General features: G+C 38.5%; 1 protein-coding gene across 2 annotated transcripts in view; it reads right to left on the bottom strand.

The window, feature by feature from the left end:
• Kpna3 (karyopherin subunit alpha 3) overlaps nucleotides 1–27,835 on the bottom strand; it is a 72,408-nt gene that overhangs the window by 8,670 nt on the left and 35,903 nt on the right. For both annotated transcript variants that reach the window (XM_087912172.1, XM_087912171.1), the window contains exons 3-12: nucleotides 17,712–17,801; nucleotides 17,489–17,518; nucleotides 17,349–17,401; nucleotides 17,131–17,226; nucleotides 13,338–13,423; nucleotides 11,358–11,444; nucleotides 10,838–11,007; nucleotides 9,674–9,718; nucleotides 2,557–2,688; nucleotides 1,263–1,391 (exon numbers count right to left, since the gene is read on the bottom strand). In XM_087912172.1, the coding sequence (XP_087768298.1) occupies nucleotides 1,263–1,391; nucleotides 2,557–2,688; nucleotides 9,674–9,718; nucleotides 10,838–11,007; nucleotides 11,358–11,444; nucleotides 13,338–13,423; nucleotides 17,131–17,226; nucleotides 17,349–17,401; nucleotides 17,489–17,518; nucleotides 17,712–17,801 (918 nt within the window). The remainder of the gene's footprint in view (nucleotides 1–1,262; nucleotides 1,392–2,556; nucleotides 2,689–9,673; nucleotides 9,719–10,837; nucleotides 11,008–11,357; nucleotides 11,445–13,337; nucleotides 13,424–17,130; nucleotides 17,227–17,348; nucleotides 17,402–17,488; nucleotides 17,519–17,711; nucleotides 17,802–27,835) is intronic.

A 27,835-nucleotide genomic window follows, 5' to 3' on the forward strand; every position in this document is an offset into this window, starting at 1 on the left:
GACCTAAATAGAGAACTCTCAACAGAGGAATCTAAAATGGCTGAAACACACTTAAGGAAATTCTCAACATCCTTAGTCATCAGAGAAATGCAAATCAAAACAACTCTGAGATTCCATCTTACACCTGTAAAAATGGCCAAGATCAAAAACACTGGTGACAACTTATGCTGAAGAGGATGTGGGATAAAGGGAACACTCCTGCATTGCTGGTGGGAGTGCAAATTATTACAGTGCCTTTGGATATCATTATGATGATTTCTCAGAAAATTAGGAAACAACCTTCCTCAAGACCCAATAATACCACTTTGGGGTATATACCCAAAGGATGCTCAATTGTACCATAAGGACATGTGTTCAACTATGTTCATAGCAGCTTTGTTTGTCATAATCAAAACCTGGAAACACCTGAAAAGCCCCTCGACCAAAGAATGGATAAAGAAAATGTTGTACATTTACACAATGGAGTACTACACAGCAGAAAAAAATAACGACATCTTGAAATTTCCAGGCAAATGGATGGAGCTAGAAAACATCATTGAGTGAGGTTACCACCCAGAAAAACAATTATCATATGTACTTACTCACAAGTGGCTTTTAGACATAAAGCAAAGAAAACCAGCCTATAAATCATAACCTCAGAGAACCTAGAGAACAATGAGGACCCTAAGATAAACATACATGGATTTTATCTATAAGGGAAGTTTAGACAAGATCTCCTGAACAAATTGGGAGCATGGGGACTATGGAAGAGGGCTGAAGGGGAGGGGAGAGACAGGGAGGGGAGCAGAGAAAAATGTATAGTTCAACAAAATAAAAAAAAAAGGTATGTGAAATAAGCCATAAAACTCTTAAATAATTATCTACTATACAACTAATAATAAATTTGTAAATAAACTTGAAACTTTTAAAAGTAAATTTTTATGATCTTTGAAAGAAGGCATGACACCCTAAGGTCTATTCTAATTTGTAAGGGAGTAAATTATCTGTTTTTTTAAGAATACCAGTTATTTTAATGAGAGTTTATATGTTTTTGCATACTGGTTACTAATTTAATGATACTGCTCAATCTATAAACACATAAACAGTCTGAAATATTTTACTGTGATGATAGTAGGACGAAAGGAAACAGAAACTAAAGCAATTATAAAAGATTCACTTACAGCCATCCTCATCCTGAGTGCCATGATCCTGAGTGAGAAAACACATCGTAACTGCAACAAGGAAACAGCCACAGACAAAAGAAGGGGCAGCGTGTGCCTTACCTTATTTATTTTCTCTTTCGGGTGTGATAAGAGGTTTGGGAAGTGGGACAGGACATCGCAGTTAAGAACCACCTGGGTCTGCTCGTCAGTGCCGGTCACTATGTTCCCAACTGCTCTGAGTGCTGCAGTCTGGAGTGGGGAGAAAATGTTTTAAGTATGTTTATAATGAAATTGTCATCTCTGTAGTTTTCATAACTCTGAGGAGTGTGAGGAGCAAATGATGAACATTTATTTCATCCCTACAGCAAAGCCAGAACCAAACTAGCAAGGACTTTTAAACAACCATCTCCTATGGAAAATTATAGAATCCCACAGAAAAATTATGTGAAAATTTTTTAGAAAAAAGGTTTTTAGGCCTAGCAGTTATGGCACACACTTTTAATCCAGGCACTTGGGAGACAGAGGCAAGAGAATCTGTGAATTCGAGACCAAGTCTGGTCTACAGAGCAAGTTCTAGGACAGCCTGGGCTAAACAGAGGAAACCTTGTCTTGAAAATAACAAAAGAAAACGAAAAACATGTTCTGCCCCCAAAACCACACAAATATAAAGCATCCAAAAAAAAAATTTTTTAAAACAATGGAAACTAAAAATGATCAAATCTTCTCTTTAAAAACAGGTATTCTTATTTATGACCAAAGCAGCACCACAGATTTTAATATGGTTCCAAGTGAGCACACATTTGTGTTTCTCATTTAATGCTGTCCTGTATTTAATATACTCAGTGTTACCCTGGGTCAGCACACATTTGTAGGGAGAAAAACACTTTGGCAGAGAAGCAGGACGGGCAGAACTAAATGCCGACCCTAATCAGAGCAGAGTCAGGGGGTTCGCAGGTGGAAGGCTCTGGAAACTATCCCAGGGACGGAGAGCTAAGAGAGGCAGAACGAAAGCTTAAGTGAGAAGGAAAAGGAGCCTTGACAGAAGAGGGTGAGGGAAGAGCCTAAGCATCCACCAGGAGACGAGAACCCAGAAATTCACCCACGGGGGTGAAGGAGAATGGGGGCATCAGACAAGCACCATGCTGTCTCCTAACAGGATAGTAGAAGAAAGTTATTTGTGGAGACCAACAATTTCACGTCTTTCTATTTGAAATCATAATGGAATGTATGCAGGTCTCTGTTTAATGGCTTATATAACTGAAAAGCTGAAAAATTATTTCAAATGAACAAATCTGGGTTCAGGAGATAAACTAGGGCATCCTGAGATGCATGCTGTTGGACTTAACTCAAAGTTGGCTATAGAAAGATTGGTCATAAAAAGAATTTTATGAGAAAAAAGAAAGAAAATACTTACTTGAACTTTCACTTCCTGGTGGCTCAGAAGGGGCACGAGGAATGGTACAACCCCTGAGTCAATAACCATCTGGATCTGCTCATTTCCTCCATCTGTCAAGTACGACAGAGCCCAAACAGTGTCTACAAGAATCTATAAGAAGTACAAACAGAAAAAAGCTATTCCAGGAGCTGTAACAGAAAAGTAAGGAGTTTTCTGTTTTAACTAGATGGGAAAGGTATCGTGTACTTGACTGATGTAAGTTTAATCTTTCCCTCAGGGCTTACCTGCGATCACCTTTCATAAACATGAGACGGAAGTTTAGGATGCTTGTTTCCAATTTCTGACTTTATGTACCAGATAGATAAAAATAGAAATAATGTGTTGGCAAGATAGCTTAGCAAGCAAAGAGTTTGCAAGTTAGCCTGGAAACCTGAGTTGGATCCCCAAAACCAACATAAAGGTGGAAGAAGAGAACCAACTAGAGAAAGTCATCCCCTGATCTCCTCACAGGTGCAGCATTCATACATAAACATAATAACAAACATAAAATAAATACTGTTAAACAAGCATAAAATTTTTCCTGAGCCCAAAAATTAGGCACAGAAGTAACTGTGATCTATCTTATACACCTGAAGCCAAAACACTATGCTGCTTCAAATTTAGAAGACCCCAAAAGAATCATATATTCATTTTTACTAGTTTTGAGTATGATCTGCTAATACAATTTTTCCAGCCACTAAAATGAACAGGGTAAGGAATGATTCAGCACTTGAACCTTGACAAAGGCCCTCAAATGAAAAGCATGAAGCACAATCATGTAGTGCTGAGTGTAATGGCACACATGTGTGATCATAACACGTGGGAAATGTAACCAAAGGAGCAGGAGGAAAAGCCACCCTCAGCTACACAGTGAGAGTGAGCAGGCTGCATGAGACCCAAAACCCAAATTAAGCCACATCCTCATCTATCTGAAGCTTTCAACTACAAGAACAAGACCAAACAGGGTACCAGCCTCCAGGATCTGGTAAACTGATTCAGAACAGAGGTAGTGTGTGGTTCTCCTTGGTGTCCTCACAGCAGCAAAAACACCACTCTTAACCCATTTGAAATCCAGAGGCCTTTCTACTAAGTGTCCAAATTAAAGACATCTTTTGCCTGAAGTTTTCAAAAGCAGCTACCTGAATACACATATCCTTTAACAAGGCATGCATACAAGTCAGAGGAGCAGATAAAACTTCACATAACTTATACCTTTAGCATTACTAAGAATCATGAGAACACAGTTCCAAATTACCTATAAGAAGAAAACAAATACTAATTTGGATCTGGACTCATTCCAAGCCTGTGTGAGATGAAAAGAATAAAGAATGAGAAGAGATGGAAGAGGTGCGATTATGCACGTTTGAAACAGAAACTGTCAGAGGGAAAAAATTAGAAGGACCTCAAGACCACCACCATAAGAAACCATATAATGTAAGTATGGTTTGAATATAATGACTCCCATAGGCTCATATATTTGACTATTTCGTCATTAGGGAGTGGAACTGTTTTAGAAGAACTAGGAAGTATGGCTTTGTTGGAGTAGGTGTGCCATACTGGAAAAAGTGTGTCACTGGAGATGGGCTCTAAAATTTCTAAAGCCCAAGCCAGGCCTAGCGTCTTTTCTCTTCTGTCTCATGTATGTGGATCAGAATGCAAGTTCTCAGCCACTGCGCCAGCACCATGCCTCATGCTACCATGCTCCCTACCATAGTGACAATGGACTAAACTTCAAAACTGTAAGCAAGCCCCGATTAAATGCTTTCTTTTATAAGAGTTGCTGTGCTGGAGATGTCTGTTCTCAGCAATTAACACAGAAACTGCACCAAAACTGGGGTGTCGCTGTGACAGGCCTGGCCATGCAGTTTGTTGGTAGAATGTGGACTCTGGATTAGGAAAGCAGGTGAAAGCTTTAAGTGGGCCAAACTAGTAAGAGCAGGGAAAATAATGGTGCTGGTGCTGAGAGCAATGCAGATGACGGCAGTCTGGCGCAAGAGGTTTCAGAAGAGAAGAATGCCAGTAAGTGGCCTTGAGACCATTCTTGCAGTATTTTGGCAAAGAATATGGCTGTTTTCTACCCTTGCCCACTCCACCCCCAATCTGCTTGACAGTAAACTGAAGACTTTTTGATTAATGGCAGTAGCAGAGGCGATTTCAAGATAGCCTAGTATTGACTGTGCTGTGTTGTTATTAGTGTTCAATCTTACGTAGATGTTGAACAAACAAGCTTAACAAGGAGAAATAAAAAATGTACAGTTTGAAGAGAAAAAGGCACCAAGAAATGGAGCTAAGTCCGGTGTTCAAGGAGACAGAAAGTTTAGAGTTCAATGCTAAATAGAATAAAGGGAATGGTGACCTCCGGGCAAGACCCCATGCAGCTAAGCTTCTAACTTGTGACGAGGGAATTAAAGAAAACCTTAAGGAAACCACTGAAAACAGAAAGCTAGACAAGAGGCCCAAGCTCCAGCCCCACTAAGCAGCAGAACTTGGCAGCTGTGGCCACGTGCTTCTGGCCTTAGTATCAAGGATACAAAATATGGGTTGTGGAATCTCCCTCCTTGACTAAGGAAATCTGCTGAAGCCAAGTGTGTGGCAGTGGTGTTCCTTCATGAAAGCCACTCACTGTGTGAAGCTGTGAAGGTGAAGTAGGGATTGCCTTGGAGACCCCAAGATGTTAGAAATGTCAGAGCCATGGGATAGCTGCTGAGGAAAGCTGAAGACTGGGTGTGGAACCAGTCCAAGAGAGAGAAGCGTTGTAGTCAACAAAGCTGGAAAGAGTTGGAGTTCTGAAGAGCACATTAGGCATGGAAATGCAGAATTTGGAGTTTGTTCTGATGGTTTTCATTCTTGTGTTGTATAGCATTTCCTCATTGTAATCCCTTTTCCTCTGTGTTGTTAAGTACAGGAGCGCTCGCTCTCGCTCTCTCGCTCGCGTGCTCTCTCTCTCTCTCTCTCTCTCTCTCTCTCTCTCTCTCTCTCTCTCTCTCTCTCTCTTTCTTTTTTGAGATAGGATTTCTGTGTTGCCCTGGCTGTCCTGGAACTAGCTTTGTAGACCAGGCTAGCTTTGAACTCAGACATCCACCTGCCTTTGCCTCCTGAGTGCTTGGGTTAAAAAGCATCTGCCACTACGCATAGCTGAACTTTAAACTTTTAAACAGTGTTGAGACTTTTAAAAACTTTTGAAGCTGAATTGAATGCATTTTCACATTATGATACGCCTACAAGCTTATGGGGCCAGAGAGTGGACTGTGATGGCTGGAATAAGAATGCCCCCCATAAGCTAATCTATCTGAATGATTAGTTATCAGGGAATGGCAATACTTTTGAAGAATTAGTAGGTATGGCTTTGGGGTTTCAAAAGTCCAAGTCAGGCCCAGCCAGTGTCTCTCTCATCCTGCCATCTGAGGATTCAGATGCTACACTCTCAGCTACTTCTTTAGCACCATTTTACCTGCATGCCACCATGTTCCCCACCATGCTGACAATGGACTAAACCTCAAAACTGTAAGCAAGCCTCAATTAATTGTTTTCCATTGAAAGAGTTGCTGTGGTCGTGGTGTCTCTTCACAGCTACAGAATCTAAGACATTAGGTAAACAATAATAACAGCAAAAAAAAAAAAAAAAAAAAACCCAAAAAACCTGAAAGGGGCAAAGCCAAGAAGCTTGCAGTATAACAACAAAGCTGACATCTGAGTCATCAAGAGTCCCAGGAAAGAGCTGAAAACAGCCTTGGTCCCAAGACTGCGAGCAGCCTCTGTGTTGAGGAGGTAGGAGTTAAGTATACATTTATTTTTACTGTGACTTGTTCAGGACCACACTTTACAAAATGCCTTGTTTCCTTTACTGTTGTTTTGGAAAGGAAAGTTTTATTAAAACTGTTTTAGTTTTGAATATAAAATAGTTTTATTAATTACGCCTAATTTTGGAAAACTCTTGTGCTTTCATTTAACTGTTTGCCAAAACCTTCCAAAGTAAAGTGATATTCAGAGACAGTTATTGAGACCAGATGGCTTACAGACATTTCTGGGGTACTTACATTTGAAGATTCCTTATTAATGAATGTCTGATTTAAATTCTAACCAAAAACTATAACATCATTTCGTACATTTTCGTTATAAGGGTTAACAACCTTAGCTGCAGACAAATAAAATACTTAAGCTATTTATTTTTTTAAAAAAAGGTAGAGCTGAAGAAAAATGTGCATAATGGAGGAAAATGCCCCCAACTGTGCAAACAACTTAAAGTCTATAGATGCAAAATCAGAGAGATGAAGCAAAAGAATAAGTTCATTGATCATTGCACAGGCAAATGGAATAAATAAAAGGTATTTAAAAAGAAGTAAATATACAGATAGCTACTAGAATAAAGCATATAATTATAAGCATATTAAATATAAGATGATTATAGAATTAAAATTAAACTCTTTGTTGTGTTAGCGGTTGCACACAGGGCTTTGTATGTACTAGGCAAGCACTTTACAACTATGCAACAACATCCTGAGTGAAGCCCTCAATTAGCTTCTAAAATAAAAACTAACTCTACAATCTATATGAGACATATCTAAAGTAAAGTAATAGAGACTAAAAATAAAACTAAGGGCATAACTATACCAAATAAACAAGAAAAAGGAAGTAGAGGTTGCAATTCTGGTAAGAGAACAGTAGAATTTAGCTAAGAATTAATGCAAAAGATACTTTATGACATGAAATTAATGAAGATACAAATGTCTATTCACCAAATAATACTGCAACTGTCATTATAAAATGGATAATATACAAAAAGAATATTTCAAAAAGCAGGAGAAATTTGTTCTGTTACTGTTTTTCTTTTTTGGTTTGTTGAGATAGAGCTTTCTGTGTAACCACTGTGGTTGTCCTGGAACTCTCTCTGTAGACCAGGCTGGTCTTGAACTCAGAGATCTGTCTGTCTCTGCCTCCCAAGTGCTGGGATTAAATGTGTGAGGCATCACTGCCCTGCCTCTGTTACTGTTTTTTAGACAGGGTCTCTAAGGCTGGCCTTAAATTCCTTATCCTCCTCCCTTTAGCTCCCAGTGTTGGGATTACAGGCATCTGCCACAAATACCTAGCAATTAGGAAATTTCAGTAACCAGGAGATCAAACCAACAAAGAAACAGCAACAGGGGCTCTAAATTTGTAGTCTATATTGAACTTTGTATCCTGGTGATTTTTAGCCTGTATCCTTTTGATGGGTAATGACGAGCATGAGTGTCAACACTTTCTGAGTCATGAGTCATTCCACTCAGTCATCAAGTGTGAAGTGCTCTTTGGGGCCTCCAAGTCACCTGTCACTAAATACCAAGTCTTGGCACATAAATGACCTCCTGAAATTGTTAACTTTCCTTTACATTACTAGTAAAAGAGGCTAGGCTGGTGTGAGATGTTATGTGACACTGCATTGTCCATGAACACATTCAAACAGGTGAGAAAGCCAGATACTCTAGCATTACAATCGCAAATTAACTTCCAGCGACAAAACAGATAAACAGCAAACACACAAACTGGCCCTCTGGATTGTCCTGCGATCTTCCACAGTAGGTGCAGTTTGATTTCTGATGCCTTATACAGACTACTAATGGTATAAGCCCATCTAACTGTTTCCATAATTCCATCTGACCTCATTCATTCTCATTAATTATCATCTCACACATCCTGGTGCCGTGGACCTCTTCCTGCTGATAGTTGTGTGTTGCCATATGCATCCTAAAATGTAAGTAAGAAACCTGGTATTCCTCATTTCTTTTCTCTCATCACACATATCAAATGCAGTAAACTTTCAATCTAAGCATATTTAAAGTCTCCCACACTTTCATATTTCCCAATTCTTAGCTCTGACATTGTTGTGGGTTTTGTTTTCTTTTGGGATAAGAGCTCATGTAACTCAGGCTGGCGTTGAACTCCTGCTCCTTCTCTCCTTCCCAAGCAGTAGGATTCTAGGTGCAAACTACCACACCTGGCTCTTATATTGTTCACTGCATATGTTACTTCCTTGGTGTGTGTTACCTTTAAGTTGCCAATAGTACTTCCATAGTCAGCACTCTGGTTACTTCTCTATTATATTTTCTTATTTCTTTTTACACCATGTTGTGTGTTTGTGAGATCATGGTATAGATCATGGACCTAGCTTTAATTCTGTCATGGCAATTATTTATTGTATGACCATAGTGTTTCATAAAATTTTACCATTTTATAGATAGTTGTGGTGTGGGAAATCCTTCTGTATATGTGCTGCTATTACTGATTAATAAAGATCTGCTTTCAGCTAATGACTTAGCAGAACATAGCAAGGCTGAAAGAGATAGAGAGAGAATAGAAGGAGTCAGTGAGAAGCTATGTAACAGGCAGAGGAGAAAGAATCGCCAAATGGAACCTTGCTAGGAGGCCACAAGCCTTGTGGTAAAATACAAAATAAGAGGAATGAGTTATTTTAAGATATAAGAGTTAGCCAGAAATATGTGTAAGCTATTGGCCAAACAGTATTGCAAATAATATAATTTCTGTGTGATTATTTTGAGTCAGGGCAGTAGGGAAATGAACTAGCAGCATCCGACAACATAACTGTACTTTAAAATTGACCACAGCAGGCCCCCGTGGGGACAAGTTATAATATCCACCATGGATGCCCACTGTGCTACAGCACAACACAGATATACATACATACATACATAGATGTATTTTCTTATACATAGATATTGGTTTAATCCACAAATTAGGCAGATTAATAAATTGACAAAAACTAATAATAAAATAGAGCAATGATAGGCATATACTACAAAATTATTTTAAATATACTAATAAATTATTCTAAAGTTGTTCATTTAATATTTTAAGATTGCAACTGACTACAGGTGACTGAAACTTTGGAAAGTGAAACCACAGAAAGAGATTGCTGTTCTTAATCACTTCAGGGACCAACAAATCAGCATATTTGCTGGAAGATTAAAAACAAAAATTACATCAATCTGACTTAAACTTACTCTCATCCTCCACCCTCCGCCCCACTATTCTTTAGCACTGCTTTAGAAAACCCTCTGGCAGCATCAAGAGAAAAACCCCACAGTGACACCACTTTACTCACATTTATGTCCGTGTGATATATGAGAACACATAAAGCTGGCAAAATCTGAGGAAAGAAGATAAACAGTCATGCTAGTTGATGAAAATGTCTTTACAAAAACAAATAATGACACAAAAAAACAGTAACTACTTAAAGTGTGAAATTTGTTTGAATATCTAATTTAATAAATTCAATTTGAAAATCAAAAACGTATTTCAAATGTTTAAATAAAAGATCCAAATAAATCTAATAAAGATTAATACTCCTAAAAGAAAGTCAATTATTTTCAGAAATCTTATTTATGACATAAAATGTCAGGTGAGAAGAATGGAGATGTTAGCACACAGGCATACACTGATAGTCACAAGAAATTTCCTTTCACAGTTACCATCGTCTAAATTTTTATTCAATAAGATGTTTGAGTAAAACACTAACTTTAGTCAGGAAAATTACAACCAGCTGGGCAGTGGTGGCGCACAGCTTTAATCCCAGCACCTACGAGGCAGGGGCAGGTATGGATCTCGGTGATTTTGAGACCAGTCTGGTCTACGACAGCTAGGACTGTTACACAGAGAAACCCTGTCTCGAGAAACAAAAACAAAAACATACAATTACAACCAGTGCAAGGTATAGGGTTTGTTTGCTGACTCCTGGGTCTAACAGATCTTCTACAAACCTAGAGCAACTGAGTAATGGCTGCTAGGCACTCACACTAAGAACAGACACTAGATAAAGACACAGATTATAAAGATACAGAGTCAATGACTCTCTATACAGTTGAGCCAATAAAGGTTTTAAAGGATTTTTAAAATTTAAAGTAGAGCACATTTCTAAGAACATCAATTTTTTTCAGAAATTAATGGACTGAATACAAATTAACTCAAATTATTTGCATATTTCTTAGCATTAAATCCATAAAGTAGTACAGCAAAACAGAGCTTCTCCCCTCCCCATTTATTTGGATTTATGTTTTCTCTTCATGGAAACAGTCATGAAAAAAATACATTATATGGACTGGCATTCTTCTTGCTACTATAGCACTCAACTCTGACATATGCTATGTTATACTTAAAAACAGAAGAATCTTCAATAAAATCAGTATATGCTCATTATATTCCCTGTGCATGAATACCTAAAGCATAATCAGGGAGATAAACCATCTCGCCTTTACAATTCTGCATTTACCTCCTGAACTGTCTCCATAGGCGGTGGGGGGTCCTTATTCCTGCAGAGATTGACAATGACCCATGTGACGTTCCGAAGGAAGGTGATGGGAATGGAGGGGTTGATGAAGGACAGAAGAGGTTTGACAACTCCCAGTGATATGACATAATCTCTACATTGAGGACCATCACCTACAGAAATGAAAATTGTATTTAAAAAAAAAATTACAATCAGGATGGGAAAGTCTGAAATGTGTGCAATGGTTCATGTTGGGACACTGATGCTCTATGTTTCCTCACCATTAGTCAGACATCAAATGCTGTTTTCCGTGATTTTGATTTGGGGAACACAAATTTAACCACTACCAACACAAATTATATATTTCTTTTACACTTAGGAACCACCTTACAAATGTTTATGAATACAGTCAACTCATATGAAATTCAGAGGAAACATAGTGTGTAATGGCTATGCCAATGTAGGAAAAAAAGTTAATTTAAGATTCTCAACTAAAGCCTTTTCAAATCCAAATTCAGCTTACCTATAATGTTTCCCAAAGCCCACACCGCTTGTTCACAGACATTCTGATGTGGGGAATGGAGGAGTCGCAGGAAAAGGGGCACTGCATCTGTGTGTAATAAAAACTCAGTTAATAAAATAGTCACAAGTCAGACACACTATAGTTGTCCAACTACAGTTCACTGCACAAACAGGGGAAGGATACATAAAAATAACTAATTTCACTACTTTTAACCTGGTAATACTTGAACAATAAAGTACCAGAGCCCAAAGCAAAGTACTATGCCATCAACTTAAAAAAAAGCACAAAATCTTCCCTATATTTAATTTTTTAAGTTCCCATCCCAAACATGTATCCTGAAATCATCATACTTATTTTCAATAAAATTCCCCAGAACCAACTAACCAGATTTACCAAGTAATGTAAAATAACCATATTTCTTCTTCTATCTTTATGTTTATGTGTGTGGGTGTTTGGCGTACATGTATATCTGTGCACCACAAGTGTCTGTGGAAGCCAGAAGAGGGTGTCTGATGCCCTAGAACTAGTTAGAGATTGCTGTGAGCTACTATGTATGTGTGTGCTGGGAAAGGAACCTGGATTCCCTGGGAAAGCAGGCAGTGATCTTAACACCTCTCTAGCCTCTTAATTTCTTATTCCATTAAACCCTACACATTATCACCATAACCAACCTCAAGATGAGTTCACCATTTCTTAAACTTTCTACTCTTGTGCTAGCTCCAGGATATTTAGGCTTTATCTGTATACTACTAAAATTTACTAGGCCTTTTTATTAAAAAAAAAATCATACTTTAAAAGAATGTATCACTGGTAAGCATACATTACCTTTTAGCACTTTTGCAGAACTACATGTTCATCAATCAACCTTCAAAGAGCTTTCCTATCTCTAGCAATCACTAACCACTTACTCTTCTATTACTCAGAACCCCAGAACCAGGCAAACATTAAATAGCTGCCTTTTCTGTTTATACATTTCTCTACTCTGGATATTTCTGAGAATCACACCAAATGTCATTTTGGGGGGGGGGTCTGATTTCTTTCACTATGTGACTTTCTTTTTTCAGTGTTCTGCCTGTATGCATCCCTGCAGGCAAGAAGAGGGCACTAAATTTCCTGCAGGGGCAGGTTGATTTCTTTAAGGCCAGTCTGGTCTATATAACAAGTTTCAAGTTAGCCAAGGCTACACAGTGAGGATGTGTGTAGTGGCGTATTATTTATGACCAGAGGCAAAGCTAAAGCCACTAGAGGTCAGGCAACGGTGACACACACCCTTAATCCCAGGATTTGGGAGACGTAAAGTCAGATGAATCTCTGTGAGTTCAAGGCCACCCTAGGCTACACAAGAACGATGCAGAAACAAATCCAGGTGGTGCCCTTAATCCCAGCACTAGAGAGAATATAAAATGAGAGGACAGAGGGGCTTAGTATGTGGTCACCCAGCCTTGATAAAGGTAAGACTTTTAGTGGCTCGGCTGTTTTTGCTTTTCTGGTTTTTGGGTTGAACCGCAATATCAGTATTCGTGCTACAGACCTGTCTTACAGTTCAAAAACAACTTTTTAACTGGTGTATATAAACCAGGTGTAACACCTGCAATCCCAGCACCTAGAACACTAAAGCAGGAGTGTCCTGAGTGTACGGTCAGGTGGGGACTAGGCCCTGTCCTGCCCTGCCCGCCCCAAACAAGTATATGCCATAACATGAGAAGGCTTAAGCTACTCAGTACACTCAGAAAGTATTTAACACAGGACTTTTCAGTCCTTACTAGGGGATGGATAGTCTCCACCCTGAAAGATAATAGTCCATTTTCTTTTTGGGTCCAAAGTAACAATTATTTTATGACAGTTTAATACTGAGGGAAAAGAAAAAAATCATTGAAGTAACATAAAAACTTATACTGTAACTTCAAAATAATTCTAAGATGAAATTCAGTCTTTAGTATAAAATCCTCTGTCATCATTAAAAAGAAAGATTTGACTTACTAGACTGTACAACAGCTTGAGTCTGTGCAGAGGTTCCTGATGCTATATTAGTTAGTGCCCAAGCAGCTTCAAACTGTAATGAAGGACTGTTAAAAAATAAAATAATCCTTTTAGACATGGAACTACGACCTTAACTTATAAGCCTCAAATCTACACAAGCACCATACCCGATTATTTCAATTTCACTTGTTATATTCATCACTGGCTGCCACCTCTACCTAAGCATGTGATTGCTTCTCAGTCACTACAAACCTGTCTTCTTTATGTCCATCGGTAGTTGCAATACTTAGCCAATATGTCTCATGACTCTTCCTCAACATTCCTTGCCTTACAGAGTAACCCACTATCACTGTACTAGCCAAAGTTCTCGCATCACGTCAATACCAGCTGTGCCCTCCAGACTACTTACAACTGGGACCCTCACCGAGTACACTATCATTTGGGTTACATTACTAACTGTAGTTATTAAAGCCTGCATAGTTCTGCAGCTAAAGCATTATAATTTGAGACAGTCACGGAAGATCTAACAAAGTAAAAAATCAAATTCACTATTCTAAATTTTAACTTAATCAGCAGGCACTGACACGCTATGCTAAAAAGGGTATCGTGGGTGGGATGATACGTATGGACAGTAAGAAATGGGTCTAGAAAGCTGAAGTTAAGGATGCACAAAAATAAAACTGTGCTCACGTAAATGTTCGTGGGATATGGTGTGTATCTCAAATGTTCTAGGGTTCACAACTTGAAATTTATCCTACTGAGAAGAGTAAATAAAGCCAGGCATAGTGACACACACCTTTAATCCCAGCATTTGGGAGACAAGTGTAACTTTGTGAATTGGAAGCTAGCCTGGTCCTCTTAGTAAGCTCTAAGTGAGCCAGGGCACACAGTGAAGACCCTGTTTCAAAAAAGAAAAAAGAAAGAAAAAAAAAAGGAGAAAGAGAGACAGACTGACAGACAGAAGAAAGAAAAGGGTAATGGAAAAAATAAAAACAGGTGCAATTTTAGATACAAGCAAGAGGCGGGGAGGGAGAGAATGATGTTAAGTTCACCAACTGCCTGAGCTACAGAGCATATTCACAATGGCCCACCCAGGTCAATGAACAAAACCACAGCACAGAAACAAAAACAGAAGCAGCAGCTAGAGATACAGTCCAGTGGCAGAGCACTGCCTGCTGGTATAAGAACCCAGTAGGGGCGTAGGAGGATGGGGGTCAGAGTCAACAGCATATAAAATGGATAAAAGAGGTCAAAGGCTACTACAGGAGAGGTGTTAAAAAGAAGTTACAAAGATAGATAGAAGAATATACTGTTGTCAGAAAGAATAGTGGAATAGGAAGGCATATTGCCAAAAATATAAAATAAAAAAAAATGAGCTCAAGACTAGTGAATGAGAAGAAAAATCTCTATACAAACATGGAAGTAAGGAAAACAAATGATCAGCTTTAGCAGCAGTGCAGATGGAGAATATCTGTTACATGTCATAAAGAGCAAATCAGAGCTGACCAGATCAATTCTGGCAGAACGCAGGGAATGAGAAGGCAGGAAAGGCAGACTGGGAAGGGGACGCTAACAGGATGCTGCAACAAGAAGCAACAATCTACACTTCCCTAACTAGAAGTGGGAAGCGTTAGCAAACTCCTGCGGAGTCCTTAGGAAACACTGGAAATGGGGCCATGAATGGAAAATGGGAAGATACAAAAAGTAATATTTCAAGGCCAAGGAAAGTCTTCTAAAGGGTCATATGGGGAAAAGAAGAGAGAGAAAAGATATAAAAACAGCTGAATGAAGCAAATAAACAATGCAGAATATTTTGTTTAAATTATGTACATTTTCTCACAGCCACCTAATTTTTACAGATGGGATGCCTGAGGCTCAAAAGTCAGTTGGATTCTGGTCAACGCCAAGTCTAGATTTAGACCAGGGTCCATATGACTCTGACGTCTAACATGCCTTTCACACTGTAACACAGCTTTCCATGAGAACCAAAAGTCACTATCTAAAAGCACTGACAATTTTCTATTTATGACTTGGGAGATGGCTCTGAAATTATTAAGTTGTTTATATTTTGTCCTATTTTTTGTTTGTTTCCTAGACACACTCACACAAACCTATGCCAAAGGCTGTGCAAATAGACAGGAATGGAAGGACCAGAGCCAGGAACCACGAACAAAAAGGAGCCTTGCTGGCAGATGTAAGATGAAATTTAATCTTTTAAATAGCTGGAATAAAAGTTAGCTTTACTCTCTGCTATGGAAAATATACGGCAGTTTTTTTTAAGGTGGTAAGTATAGTGACACATCTTCATCAAAGTATCTCTTAATTCCAAAGAGACTGAGACTTTCCAGACCTCACAGCTCAACTGATAATCTCCCCTGAGATCACTTAAGACGGTGTACTTAGCCAGTTAGCCTTCTAGGAGTTCAGGGTCTTTAAATTTAATTTGCCTTTAAGAGAACAATGTAACCAGCCTTACTAGGCATTGAATTGTTCATGCAATCAGCAACTTTTACAACTTAAGCTAATGCACAGGTTTTAATCTTAGTACTCCTTGATGCTCCTAACCCAGAATTGTGTGTGTGTGTGTGGTATCACTTGCTGAAAACACCAAAGAGATTTAGAAGCAACCTTATATGACAAATATCCACCATAAATGTTGGAAACAATTTGTGGATATAGCTTGATCATGTGTTTGCAGTTATTGTTTGCCTGAGTCAGTTGAATTCCCCATCCCTTTCTCAATGCCATGTTTTCTGTGCTGACCAATACAGAGAAAAAGTCATTTGTTAAGGACAGACACAAGGACAGGGGCATATTCAAACACATAAAGATCAGACAGGCAACAAGGACAAATCAGACCCATACAACAGGCAGATTACAGATGGGTCAGTAACCACAGTGTACAGATAGATGAAAGACACAGGAAGAAAAATGGAAATAGAAATTTGGGCATACTCTTTGCCAAGTTAATCTAAAGGAAGTGGCTTTGTTTTCATCCCCTATAACACCATCAATGCATTTTAGTGTTTGCTGAGGTTATCTTCAACGCATTAACAGACACAGTTAAGGCCTAGAGGTAGAGGGAGGATTGCAGCTACTGTGGAAGCATAAGGTGTTCGCAAATACAAAAGGTCCTTATCGGCAGCACTTTTATATCATTTTTATTTAATCAAGTAAAACTTTCTTGGTTATTTAGCAAAATAACTTGCTCAGGCCATATGTTCTAGATGCAAAAATAGTATTTGTTTTAAAGAATTCTGGGGTTAAAACCAAGTTAATTCAAACTGAAGGAGCTTAATGCACAGCCCTGAGAAATGTCTGTGTACAAATGGATTGCCCTCCCTTCTCTTCTGGGTAAGCAGAGGTTCCTTGCATGATACGGGACAACTAACCATGGGTGGAGTGTACTACCCAGAGGACCGGTGATCTGTGGGTCTATTCCCCAGGGTAAGGAAGAGCCACATGGTTCTGGACACCATTCACGCTGACTGGTCATGAGGCTAATCTATATATAGACTCATAAGCAAATGGTGACTCAAATACTATTTGTGATGTTTAAATACCATCAGAGAGTAAGAAAATTACAAGGAAATGTATGACAATTTAAAGAATATAGGGTTAGGAATACAGCTCAGTGGCAGAGCACCTGCTCAAGGCCTGAGTTTTTCTACAGTACCTCAAAACAAAATAAACCCAAGCTCAGTGAGAGGGAACCACCACCAAAGCATTTAGTAAAATACCAATTTTAAATATAAGTTAACTGGAAAAAGTGAGCAGACAAATCCAGACTTACTTATCATCCCTTTCTAGACATTTGACTAGAATTGGTAAAATCCCAGATTTTATTAGGTCATCAATTGGTGGATTTCTGTCACTGGATAATAGTTTCCTATAAAAAGAAATATAAGATTAATATTTGTTGTAGCTCTCAAACTATGAACATAAATATACTCCACTACCCCACTTCTGCACAGTCAGCTCCAACACCAGAAGGTACGGATCAGCTCTTACCTTGCTGCCTGGACAGCACTCAACTGGACTACAGGGTTATCACTTGTAGCATTCTGCAACAACAAGTGTATATTTCAGACATTTATTTAAAAAACTTACTTAAACCATTTCAGGATGATAGTATTAAATTAATAACTCACCTGCAATATAGCTTCTAGTGTTACGTTTTGCTTAAAAAAAGAAGAAAGATAGTTCAGCAGAGAATATTAACAAAGCTAACAAAACTATTTAGTAGTCTATCTGGTTATGAATTACTATGCCTTGTAATTATTACTATCTGATTTTTGTTAAATTTAAAATAACATCCCCTGGTCATGATGAAAGTATTTACAGGCACCTTATAAAAACAAGGCCAAGACTTACTGCTTTAAAATCAGCATCGACATCTGAATCTTCTAAGCTTTCTTCCTGGGGAACATTTCTCTTTTTCAGTAAGTGTTCATCTCTTTTGTTCTGAAAGGTAATCGATAAATGTTTAAGAGTTCATGAAGGCTGTTGTTAATAAAATTGTATTTGGTGCCGAATTAACAATGAACTTGTTTAATTCCACTGCTTCTGTGTCATCTCAGCTCTTTAAGCACCAAGTGCTCTGACCACTCTAAGGGTACTTGAGGTACAGAACTATGCATCAGTTTTCATATACCTACTGCTAACAGCTGTCTGAAGCAATTTATTAAGAAAATCTTAGGATAAGTACTAATGCCTAGTTGCAAGTTGGGGGGTATAAGAAATAGGAATTTGTTAAATGTCATATGAATTAGCCACAGTGCCATGTATGGAAGAGGTCAGAGAAATACTTCTGGGATTCAGTTTTCTCTTCTGCTCTTATGGATACCAGGAATTGAATGAAGATGGTCAGGCTTGTGCTGCAGGTACTTTGACTGACTGACCATCTTGCCAGCCCAGATTAAACCCTTGCTACCTGAATTTTACAAACAAAAGTTCCTCCTACCCTACATTTCATGACACCCAAATTGTTCTGAATGTTAACTATGCCATATCAAATATTACTTAACAGCAATAAATTTTCAACTTAAAATTTGAATAAATTTCCGGTACCCAATATTTGTGGATGTATTTGATTCCAACAGAAAAGTTATTTAAATATTCTTAATATTCATGGCAACATTCAGAATAGAAAATGAAAACGACATACACATGTGCATAACACTTAACTTTTGTTCTATGTACAAGCCAGCACATGCAAACACAAGGACGTCTATATAGTCATTCTTTCATTCCCACTTTTATAACATCATTCCTCCTTAGTAACCAACAGTAGTTATCTTTTAAACCACAGTACCTCACAGATGGCAAAGCCCCTGACATTTATGCATCTCAAGTGGCTTCATGCAGGATATATATTAATGTATAGTGAAAATAACGGTGCGCTCTCTGGTTTTTGTTTGTTATGTTTATTTGATGTGAGGCAGTTACTAGGGACAGAACCTGGGGCTTTGTACATGCTGGGCAAGCACTCTACGACTAAGCCATACATGTAGATTTCAGATGATATTTTTGGCCAAGTAAAAAAGCGTGCTACCAACAGTAAAGGACAAGTTAACTCTGTGTGCTCCCTGGTCTGGTGCAGGGAAAAAGAAAAAAAACAACAATATCCCCTTGGCATGATTCCTAATCAAACTAAATAACTTTCAAAAAACTAGAAAAACCCTAATCTACCATTTAATAATAACAACAATAAAGCCTGTATGCTTTCAAGATGAAGTCACTAAAGATGAGAAAAACTGGGGACCAGTCCTACAAGAAAACGCAGTACCTGATCTTGGATAGCCTCTTTGACTTACAATTTGCAAATTCTGAGTCGACTCTATTGATTAGAAGATGTAATCCTATGTTAACCTGATAAAAGTACTATTACACAGAAAAGTCTCTATGGATTCTAAAGGTAATAAAAATCCTGCCATTATTTGTAGCTGGTTCAAAGAAAAAAATGCATGTGTGTCTAATATATAAATAAAAGAAAGCAAACATGGAAAAGTGCTAACAATCCAAGGAAGCTACGTGCCACAAGCATGTACAGTGGTTTCTGTATTTTGTATTTCTTGCAATTTTAAGTTTCAAACTACAAATTTGAAATTGTTTCGCAAAAACTAAAATTAATTCCATTTACAAGTTTAAACAAATTAACTTTCAGCCCAACTATCATCCTGGCTAGCTTTTTTTTTCCTTTTGTCAACTTGACACAAGGTAGATGGACTCTCAGTTAAGAAAACACTCCCATAAGATCTGTCTAGAGGCAAGTGAGAGGCACTGTCTTGACTGATGGTTGATATGGGGGAGTACCCTCGGCTGGTAGTCTGGGTGCTCTAAGAAGGAAGGCAGGAGGAACAAGCACAAGGGGCAAGCCAGTAAGTATCAGCGCTCCTCCATGGCCTCCACTTCAGTCCCTGCCAACTTGCCTACATGACTGACTACAAGCTAGAAGATGAAATAAACCCTCTTTCCCCCAAGTCGCTTTGTTCATGGTGTTTCCCCAAACTATTCTAACCCTGATCCCTTCTATCTTCATCCTGGTTCACGTTAGCTTCTCAGCACCTGAAAAGTTAAGCGCCCAAATCTCTCAGGAATCTTACTCCATTTATCACTCCTACTACTCCAGGATATAAATAGATCCCTGTCACAGGATAGCACTTTTCATCATAAACAACATGTCTGCTTTCGTAGGTGCAGCCTTACGTACATAGGGAAAAACTTCCTATACTTTTTGTTTGGATAGACAGTGTCTCGCTAGGTAGTCCTCACTGGCCTGAAATTTGCTATCTCTGTCAAACCAGCCTCTGACTCTGATGTGCCTCCCTCTGCCTTCGGACACTAGGATAAAGGTGTGTGCCACCACACTGGACAAAACACCTTTCTATACCTAAATTGTTATGTTTCTTTTCAATTATGATGTTTAATTCACTAAATCGTGTTCCTTTTCTATCAACCTTTCACCTTTCTCTGCAAATGTGAAATAACCCACTTTTCAATGTGAAACTACCCTTTTAATTCTTGGACTCAGTTTATAAAGATGTCATTTAATTATTCTTCCTCTCCCAAGTGGAAGCAGCTGACAAGCATATTTTCTGGAACTGTCTCATCTAGTGCTCTTGTGGTAGTTTTTGTTTCATAAAAGTGGAAAACTTTCCAATTGCCGATCAACCTCCTCCCCTAAACTTTCTAGAAACAGTCGTTGTGCATCTTTAGCTCTTTAGAAACACCATGGCTGTTCCTGACAACACAGGGAACAAGTGAAACTGTCTGGTTGGACTGAAAGGCTTGCATTGTATATCAATCAGTTCACATAAACAAAGTTCCTAAGCTCTGACTGATGGTGAAAACTGTAACTGTACCTTAGCATTTGTTAATGCTTGTAACTTTTGTGCTTATAAGCCCCGTTTCTGCTCCTGCGTGGTGCTGTCAGGAGAACAAGGCTCCTGAATACTTGTCCTGCAGCTCTGATCGATCAGAGATCAGCTTATTTGGTTAATTATTCAAATCTTTGGAACCCGTAAGTGTTCCTTCCTCATGGTTCGTAACAGGCTAGGTGTAAAATCTGCACTACCTTGCCAACCCTTAAATTCCTTGGAACACTTCTCCAAGGAATCATGTGATTCTTTTAGGATATCAATAACCAAGAGGTAGTATCTAGTACTCTGGATATTGAGGCAAGTAGATCTCTTGAGTTCCAGGGCAGCCTGGTCTGCACAGTGAGTTCCAGGACACCCAAAGAATTATAGAGACCCTGTCTCAAACACACACACATACATACACACAGAGAAGAAAGGAAGGAAGGAAAGAAAACAGGCATCTAAAAAAAAACTTTAAAAAAAAACAAATCAGAATACAACAAAACAAAATAAAACCAAAGAAATAGCACACAAACACAGCTGCAGGGACGTTCCCATTCACACACACATTCCATTAAAACACAAAATAGGAAATGACAGAACATAAGCAAGAGATCTGGGGGGCACTAGGCAAAGCATTAAGTTAAATACTACCCAAAATACCATTGTGTTTGTTTTGTGTTGGCTATCTGTTGCTAACAGATAAGCAAGGCCTGCCCTTAAGTTTGATTTGTATACCCAGAGGAACTCTATTGGAGAAAACCAATTTTTTCTTTGCAAGCAGTTAACAATTAGAGATGGCTTTCTGGGTTAGGAATGGGAATTTCTGTCCACTTCCACTCTCAGTACTGAGAACCCCGTCTGACTTAAACCTATGCAGGCCCTGTACATGCTGCCATGGTCTCGAGTTCATATGTGTGTCAATCCTGCTGTGTCTAGAAGGCCTTGTTTCCTTGGTATTTCCCATTCCCACTGATTCTTAAAATCTTTCTGCCTATTCTTCCACCAAGTTTCATGAGACCTGAAGGGAAGTATTTGACAAAGACATCCCATTTAGGACAACATGTTCAAAGTCTCTCACTTTATACACACTGTTCAGTTGTAGATCTCTAAATTTGTCTCCATCAACTGCAAGAGGAAGCTTGGGGATAGTAGAATGTCGTTAGCAGTCATTTTATTGCTACATTTCTTTAGCAGACAGTGGTATCTGGTACCCCCCTGGGTCTAGAACCTATCTAGTCTCAGGTTCTTGGGCAGTGTCAGCATGGTCTCCATCTCATGAAACAGGACTTCGATCCATTGGGACAGTGGTTGTTACTCCCACAACTTCTGCGCCACACCACTGCACCAGCACATCCTACAGGCAGGTCATTGCTGTAGACTGAACATTTGCAGCTGGGCTGTGTATCTTTCTCCTCTGGTAATACACAGAGTTACTTCCAGTACCATGAACTCTAGTCCATAGGGGTGAAGGTTCTAGATAGGCAACAGCTCAATTTCTCTGTACAATGAGTTATGTAGTTGCTGCCTTCAGCAATAGGGCCTCATCATCAGTTTGTGGAGAGAAATCAACAGCATAGAAATCACATTGGTTGTTTAAGGATTACCATAGGTTCCCTTTGGCCAAAAACTCAATTAGATGCAACCATTTCCAGCAAAGGTTTCATTTGGTTGCAAGAAATGTCTCGTTGGGGCTTTGTCTCCCCTGCTACGTGGTGACATCATTTAGAGTTCATTCATAAACATGTGTTTAAAAGCTTCTACTGTAGTAGTTTTTCATACAGCACCTCAAATGGTCCTTAGTGTAGTTGTCCCTCTTCCATCTCCTTCCTTCTTCCTCACTCCTTCCCCACATTTGATTTTCCCATTCCAGTCTTCCCACTTCTTTAATGTCTTAAAGTTTTTATTACACAAATCTACCATTTGTTTGGTTAGTTACCCCACACACACAAAAAACTTTTGAGGCTATTGTTAAAGATACTGTGTTTCTGATTTATTTCTCAGTCCATCTCTCACTTATTTATTGGAAAACTACTGTTAAAGATGTTCGTTTTTCTTTGCATTTGCTGAAAGTGTTTATCAGCTGTGGAATCTTAGTGTCAAGAGTTTTCAGAATCATTTATGTATATGATCACATCATCTGAATACAAAGATATTTGGACTTCTTCCTTTCCTATTTGAATCTCCTAAATCTTTCAGTTGTCTTCTAATATGAATAGATATGGAGAAAGTGGATGACCTTGACTTTTTCCTGATTTTAGCAGAAAGACTTTGATTTTTTTTTCTCCATTTAGGTTGGTGCTGGCAGTGGGCTTGCTATAAATGGCCTTATTATGTTGACATATGTCCTTTATATCCCTAGTCTCCAGGAATTTTATCATGACAGGATATTGGGTTTTGTCAAACTCCTCTGCATCTAATGATACAATCAGATGGTTTTTGTCTTTCTGCACTGAATCCATCTGGCCCTGGGTTGGCTTTGGTTGGGAGACTTTTAATTACTGCTCCTATTTCACTGGAGTTTGTAGATCTGTTTAAGTTGCTAATCTGATCTTGATTTAACTTTGGTAGTAGTATGTATCAAAAATTTTATCCATTTCTTTGAGATTTTCTAACTTGATGAAGTAAAGTTATTTTAAGTATGTCATCACAACTCAGTATTTCCTTCATTTTTGTTTGTCCCCTTTTGTTTTCTAATTTTATTAATTTATACTACCTCTATCTTTTAGTTTATTTGGCTAAGGGTTTATTTAATATTTTTAATTTTCTCAAAGTCAATTCTTCATTTCACTGATTGTTTTAAAATGGTTTTTGTTTCTATTTTATTGATTTCAGCTCTGAGTTTGATTATTTCTTGCCATCTACAAATTTTGGTTTAGGAATGTTATGTTTTTATTTTCACTCAATTCTTAAGTTTCTTTCTGAATTTTTGCTTGAACCAGTTTTTATTCAGATACGACTTGTCCTTGTTTCCATGAGTTTTAAACTTTCTATTGCTGATATCCAGCTTTAATCCTTGGTTGTCAGAGAGGATGCAGGGCGTTATTTCAATTTTCTCTGACTTGTTGAGACTTACTTTGTGTCCAAGTATGTGGTCAATTTTGGAGAAAGTTCTATGTGCTGCTGCAAAGGTGGTATAGTATTTTGAATTTTGGGTGAAATGTTCTACAAACACCTGGTAGGACCATTTATAGTATCATTTTGCTCCAACATTTCTGTTTGATTTTTTTTGTAGATGAGCTGTCTTTTGGCCACTGTGTGAGGGCCAATGTGTGATTTTAGCTGTTGTAATGTTTCATTTACGAACTTAGGTCCCTTCAAGTTTGGTGAGGATTGCAGGATTTCCTCTGATGAGTATCTAGTTGCAATTAGTTTTGGTTTGAAGTTTATTTTGTCAGATATTAAAAATGACCGGCTTGCCTCTTAGATCTACTGGCTTGGAATTACTTTTCTATCCTGAGGTATTGCCTATGCCTAATGATAAATAAAGTGTTTCCTGAATCCAATCACTTAGTTTGTATCTTTTTATTGAGGAGTTGAGATCATTGATGCTGGTCACTATGAATGAGCAGTGTTTGTTATTTTGTTGTGGTGTTATGTGCTTTTTCTCCTTTTTGTTTTGCACGAATGGGATTATTTATCCCTTGTGTTCCCTTTGGCATGGTTAAGCCTCTTTAGTTTATTTTCATTTTAGTGCTTTTGCAGAGTTGGATTTGTAGATAGATAATGCTTAAAACTGTTTGTATCATAGAATGGTTTTTTGTCTTCATTTATTTTAATTGAAAGCTCTGCTGTGTATAGTACTCTGGGCTGGCATCTGTGATCTCTTAAGAGTTTGTAAAACATCCTTCTGGGACCTTCTGGCTTTTATTTGTTTTATACATTTAATTTGATTATTGCATGTTAGGCAAAAAATTATTTTCTGGTCCAGCCTATTTGGTGTTCTATACTCTTCATATACTTTGACAAGGACCTCCTTTGTGTTAGTGAAGCTTTCTATACAGTTTTGTTGAAAATATTGTATGCATCTTTGATCTAGGTTTCTTTTCCTTCCTCCATTTCTACTATTTGTAGGTTTGGTCTGTTTATGATGTACCAAATTTCCTGGATGCTTTTAGAATTAACACTTTCTTGAACTGAGGTAGGCATTTCATTCATCTTCAGTGCCTGAGATTCTCTTCCATGTTTCATATTCTGTTGGTGGAACTTACCTCTGAAGTTTCTGCTTGACTTGCTAAATTTTTCATTTCCAGTTTAACCTCTGTTTTCTTTATTGTTTCTATTTCTACTTTCAAGTCTTGAATTGCTTTCACTATTTCATTCCATTGTTTGTGCTTTCAGAGTTCATTGAATAATTTTTCATATCCTCTTTAATATTCTTGAATATGTTCCTAAATTATTTTGATGTGCTTATTTTGTGCTTCAGTTGTATTGCATTTCTCGGGGCCTACTGTAATAGAGTTACTGGGTTCTAATGGACACATATTGTCTTGGCCACTAATGTCTGAATTTCTGCACCGAAGTCTAGGCATCTAAATTCTGGATGACTATGATTCCAGGTGTTTATAACTGTTCTTGTCTTTGTTGGGTGGGTATTCCATTATTGGTTTCTTTTCTAGATCTTAGGACAGTGTGGTAGCTATGGCTTGCCTGGTAAGGAATATAGAAGTCCCTGTCAGGCATTGCGACTGGGAGGAGGGGAAGGCTGGGTAGAACTTGCTTCTAGGTATGAGGATCTGAAATGAAGGAATAAAGATGTGATAGGAGGGAGTAGGACTGAAAGGGTCCACAGGGAGGAGGAAAGCTGGGTCTACCATGAGGTTTGGTAGAGTACCATAGGAGTAGGGTCAGAGAGGAAGGAATCATTCTTGCAAGCCATCTACTAAGAGTTGGGGGGTGAGACTAAAAATTATTTTCAATGAACAAGAAGAACAGTGCACATCACCTACCTGATCTACAAGCCAGTACAGCAAACTTTCTCATCAGTGGCCAGCTCACAAACAACCACACAGAGACTTAGTATGAAATTTTGGTCTTAGCTTAAGCTTGTTTTAACTAGCTTGTATAACTTAAATTAACCCATTTATATTAATCTACATTTTGCCATGTGGCATTAACCTCTCTTCCATCTTTACCTCCTGTTTCCTCTCCTTGTCTGGCTGGCAACTCTGTCTTTTTTCTTCCCAGAGTTCTTTTTCTCCCAGTAAGTCTTGCCTATATCTCTTCCTACCTAGCTATTGTTCACTCAGCTCTTTATTAAACCAACCACAACAATATATATTCACACAGTATACAAATATCCCACAACAGGCCAGCATAACCATCATGTTCCCAGGTAGAAAGAGCTTCTGCATCTTGATGGCTGACAGAAAGGGACAGTGTGAGGGGGTAAGGTTGACTCTGCTGCTAAGTTCTACAGAGTCCCCAGAGAATGAGGCAAAGGGGAGCATAGGACAAAGGACTGGGCTGGTGTACAGGATGTGCTTCCTGGCCCATGCCTAGAGTGTGGGTAGAAAGGTTGGCTGTGATATGGAATGGTTGGATGTGATATGGAAAGGACCTATGGGCTGGGGAACAGTTAGGAAGACTCCTGGAAGAAGCCTAGAGATCAGCATGGCACAGTAGGTGAGGCTAGACTAGACCAAGGTACTATATGTGGAGGTCAGGGAAACTCACCTGGCTAGACCCTAGAAAAGGAAGGGAAGTTCTAGCAGGGTAAAAAGGTTGGATTTGGTGCAGAAGGGACCTGAGGATGGTAGCAGGTAGGGCATGTCTGAGTGGAAGCCTACAAGGTGCTTCAAGCACAAGTGGGGTGGCCTACAGTACCGGATGTGGGAAATGGGCGAGATCTATTAGGTTGGGGAGGTGTGGCTTTTTTTTTTTTTTAAGATTATGATTTTGTAACACACTCATCAGTCTATGTCTGGCCCTAGATTCTGAACATTTCCTGTATTTTTTTTCCTACAAATTTTATACATTTAATGCATTGTGTTTAAATGCATTATCGGAGTCTGGATTTTTACATATAGTATGATGTCTGGGTTGAGGTATATTTTTGTTGTTTTTCAAAATATTATTTATATAAATGTTTTGTTTGCTTATTCTGTTTGTGTACCATGCATGTGCCTGATTCCCAGAGGCCAGAAGAGGGCATCTAATGTTCTGGGGCTGGAGTTACAGATGGCTGTGATGTACCATGTGGGTGCTGAGACTCAAGATCATCTAGAAGAGCAGCTGGTGCTCTTAACCACTGAGCTACCACTCCAACAACCTGAGGTGTTATATAAGTGTTCAGTTGTTTGGTGCCCCTTGATGAGAAGGGTATCCATCTTCCATTGAAATGGTTTGTACTGTTACCAAAAATCAGCGGGGGACTAAGGCTATAGGTTGGTGGCAGAGGCTTAACATGTACTACCTAGGTTCAATTCACAGAACCATTAAATACATACATAAGCAAGTAAGAAATCTACCAGGTATTTGGGTCTATTTCATAGTTTTACCTCTGTTCCATGGATCTGTGGAACTGTCCTGATAGTAGTAAAGCATTGGCTACTATTCACTATATACTATAAGCTTCCACAATGAGAAAACCAATTCCTTGTTTCCTTTTCCTTTTTTTTTTTTTTGCCAAGACTGTATTAGCTATCCTAGAGTACATTTTAAAATAAGCTTTCCAGTGTCTATAAAAATTCTTGCTAGATAATGTATTAAACCAATAGATCAATATGGGATGGAATCTTTACTGTGTTGAGGTTTCCAGTCTGAATATAGTATACTTAACTCTATTTACATAACTCTTCCTTCCTTTCATTAGCATGCCACAGTTTTCAGTATATAGAACTTCTACATGTTTTTATTATGTATTAGTGTGTGTCTGTCTGTCTGCCAATACAGGCATGGAGATCAGAGGACAATGCACAGGAGTAGTTTCTCTCCTTCCACCATCTGCATCCTGAAAATCAAACTTAGGTCATCAGACTTGCCAACAAATGCCTTAACCACTAAGCCATCTTGCCATCTCCCATATTTAAGTTATTCATGAGCTGGTAGTACAAAGACCAGTTACAGATAGGGTCTCATATATTCACAGGCGGACCCTTAAATTTGCTATGTAGCTGAAGATGGCTACAACATCCT

This window comes from Myodes glareolus, chromosome 12 (assembly GCF_982192425.1).
Source record: "Myodes glareolus chromosome 12, mMyoGla1.1, whole genome shotgun sequence".
NCBI lineage: Eukaryota > Metazoa > Chordata > Mammalia > Rodentia > Cricetidae > Myodes > Myodes glareolus.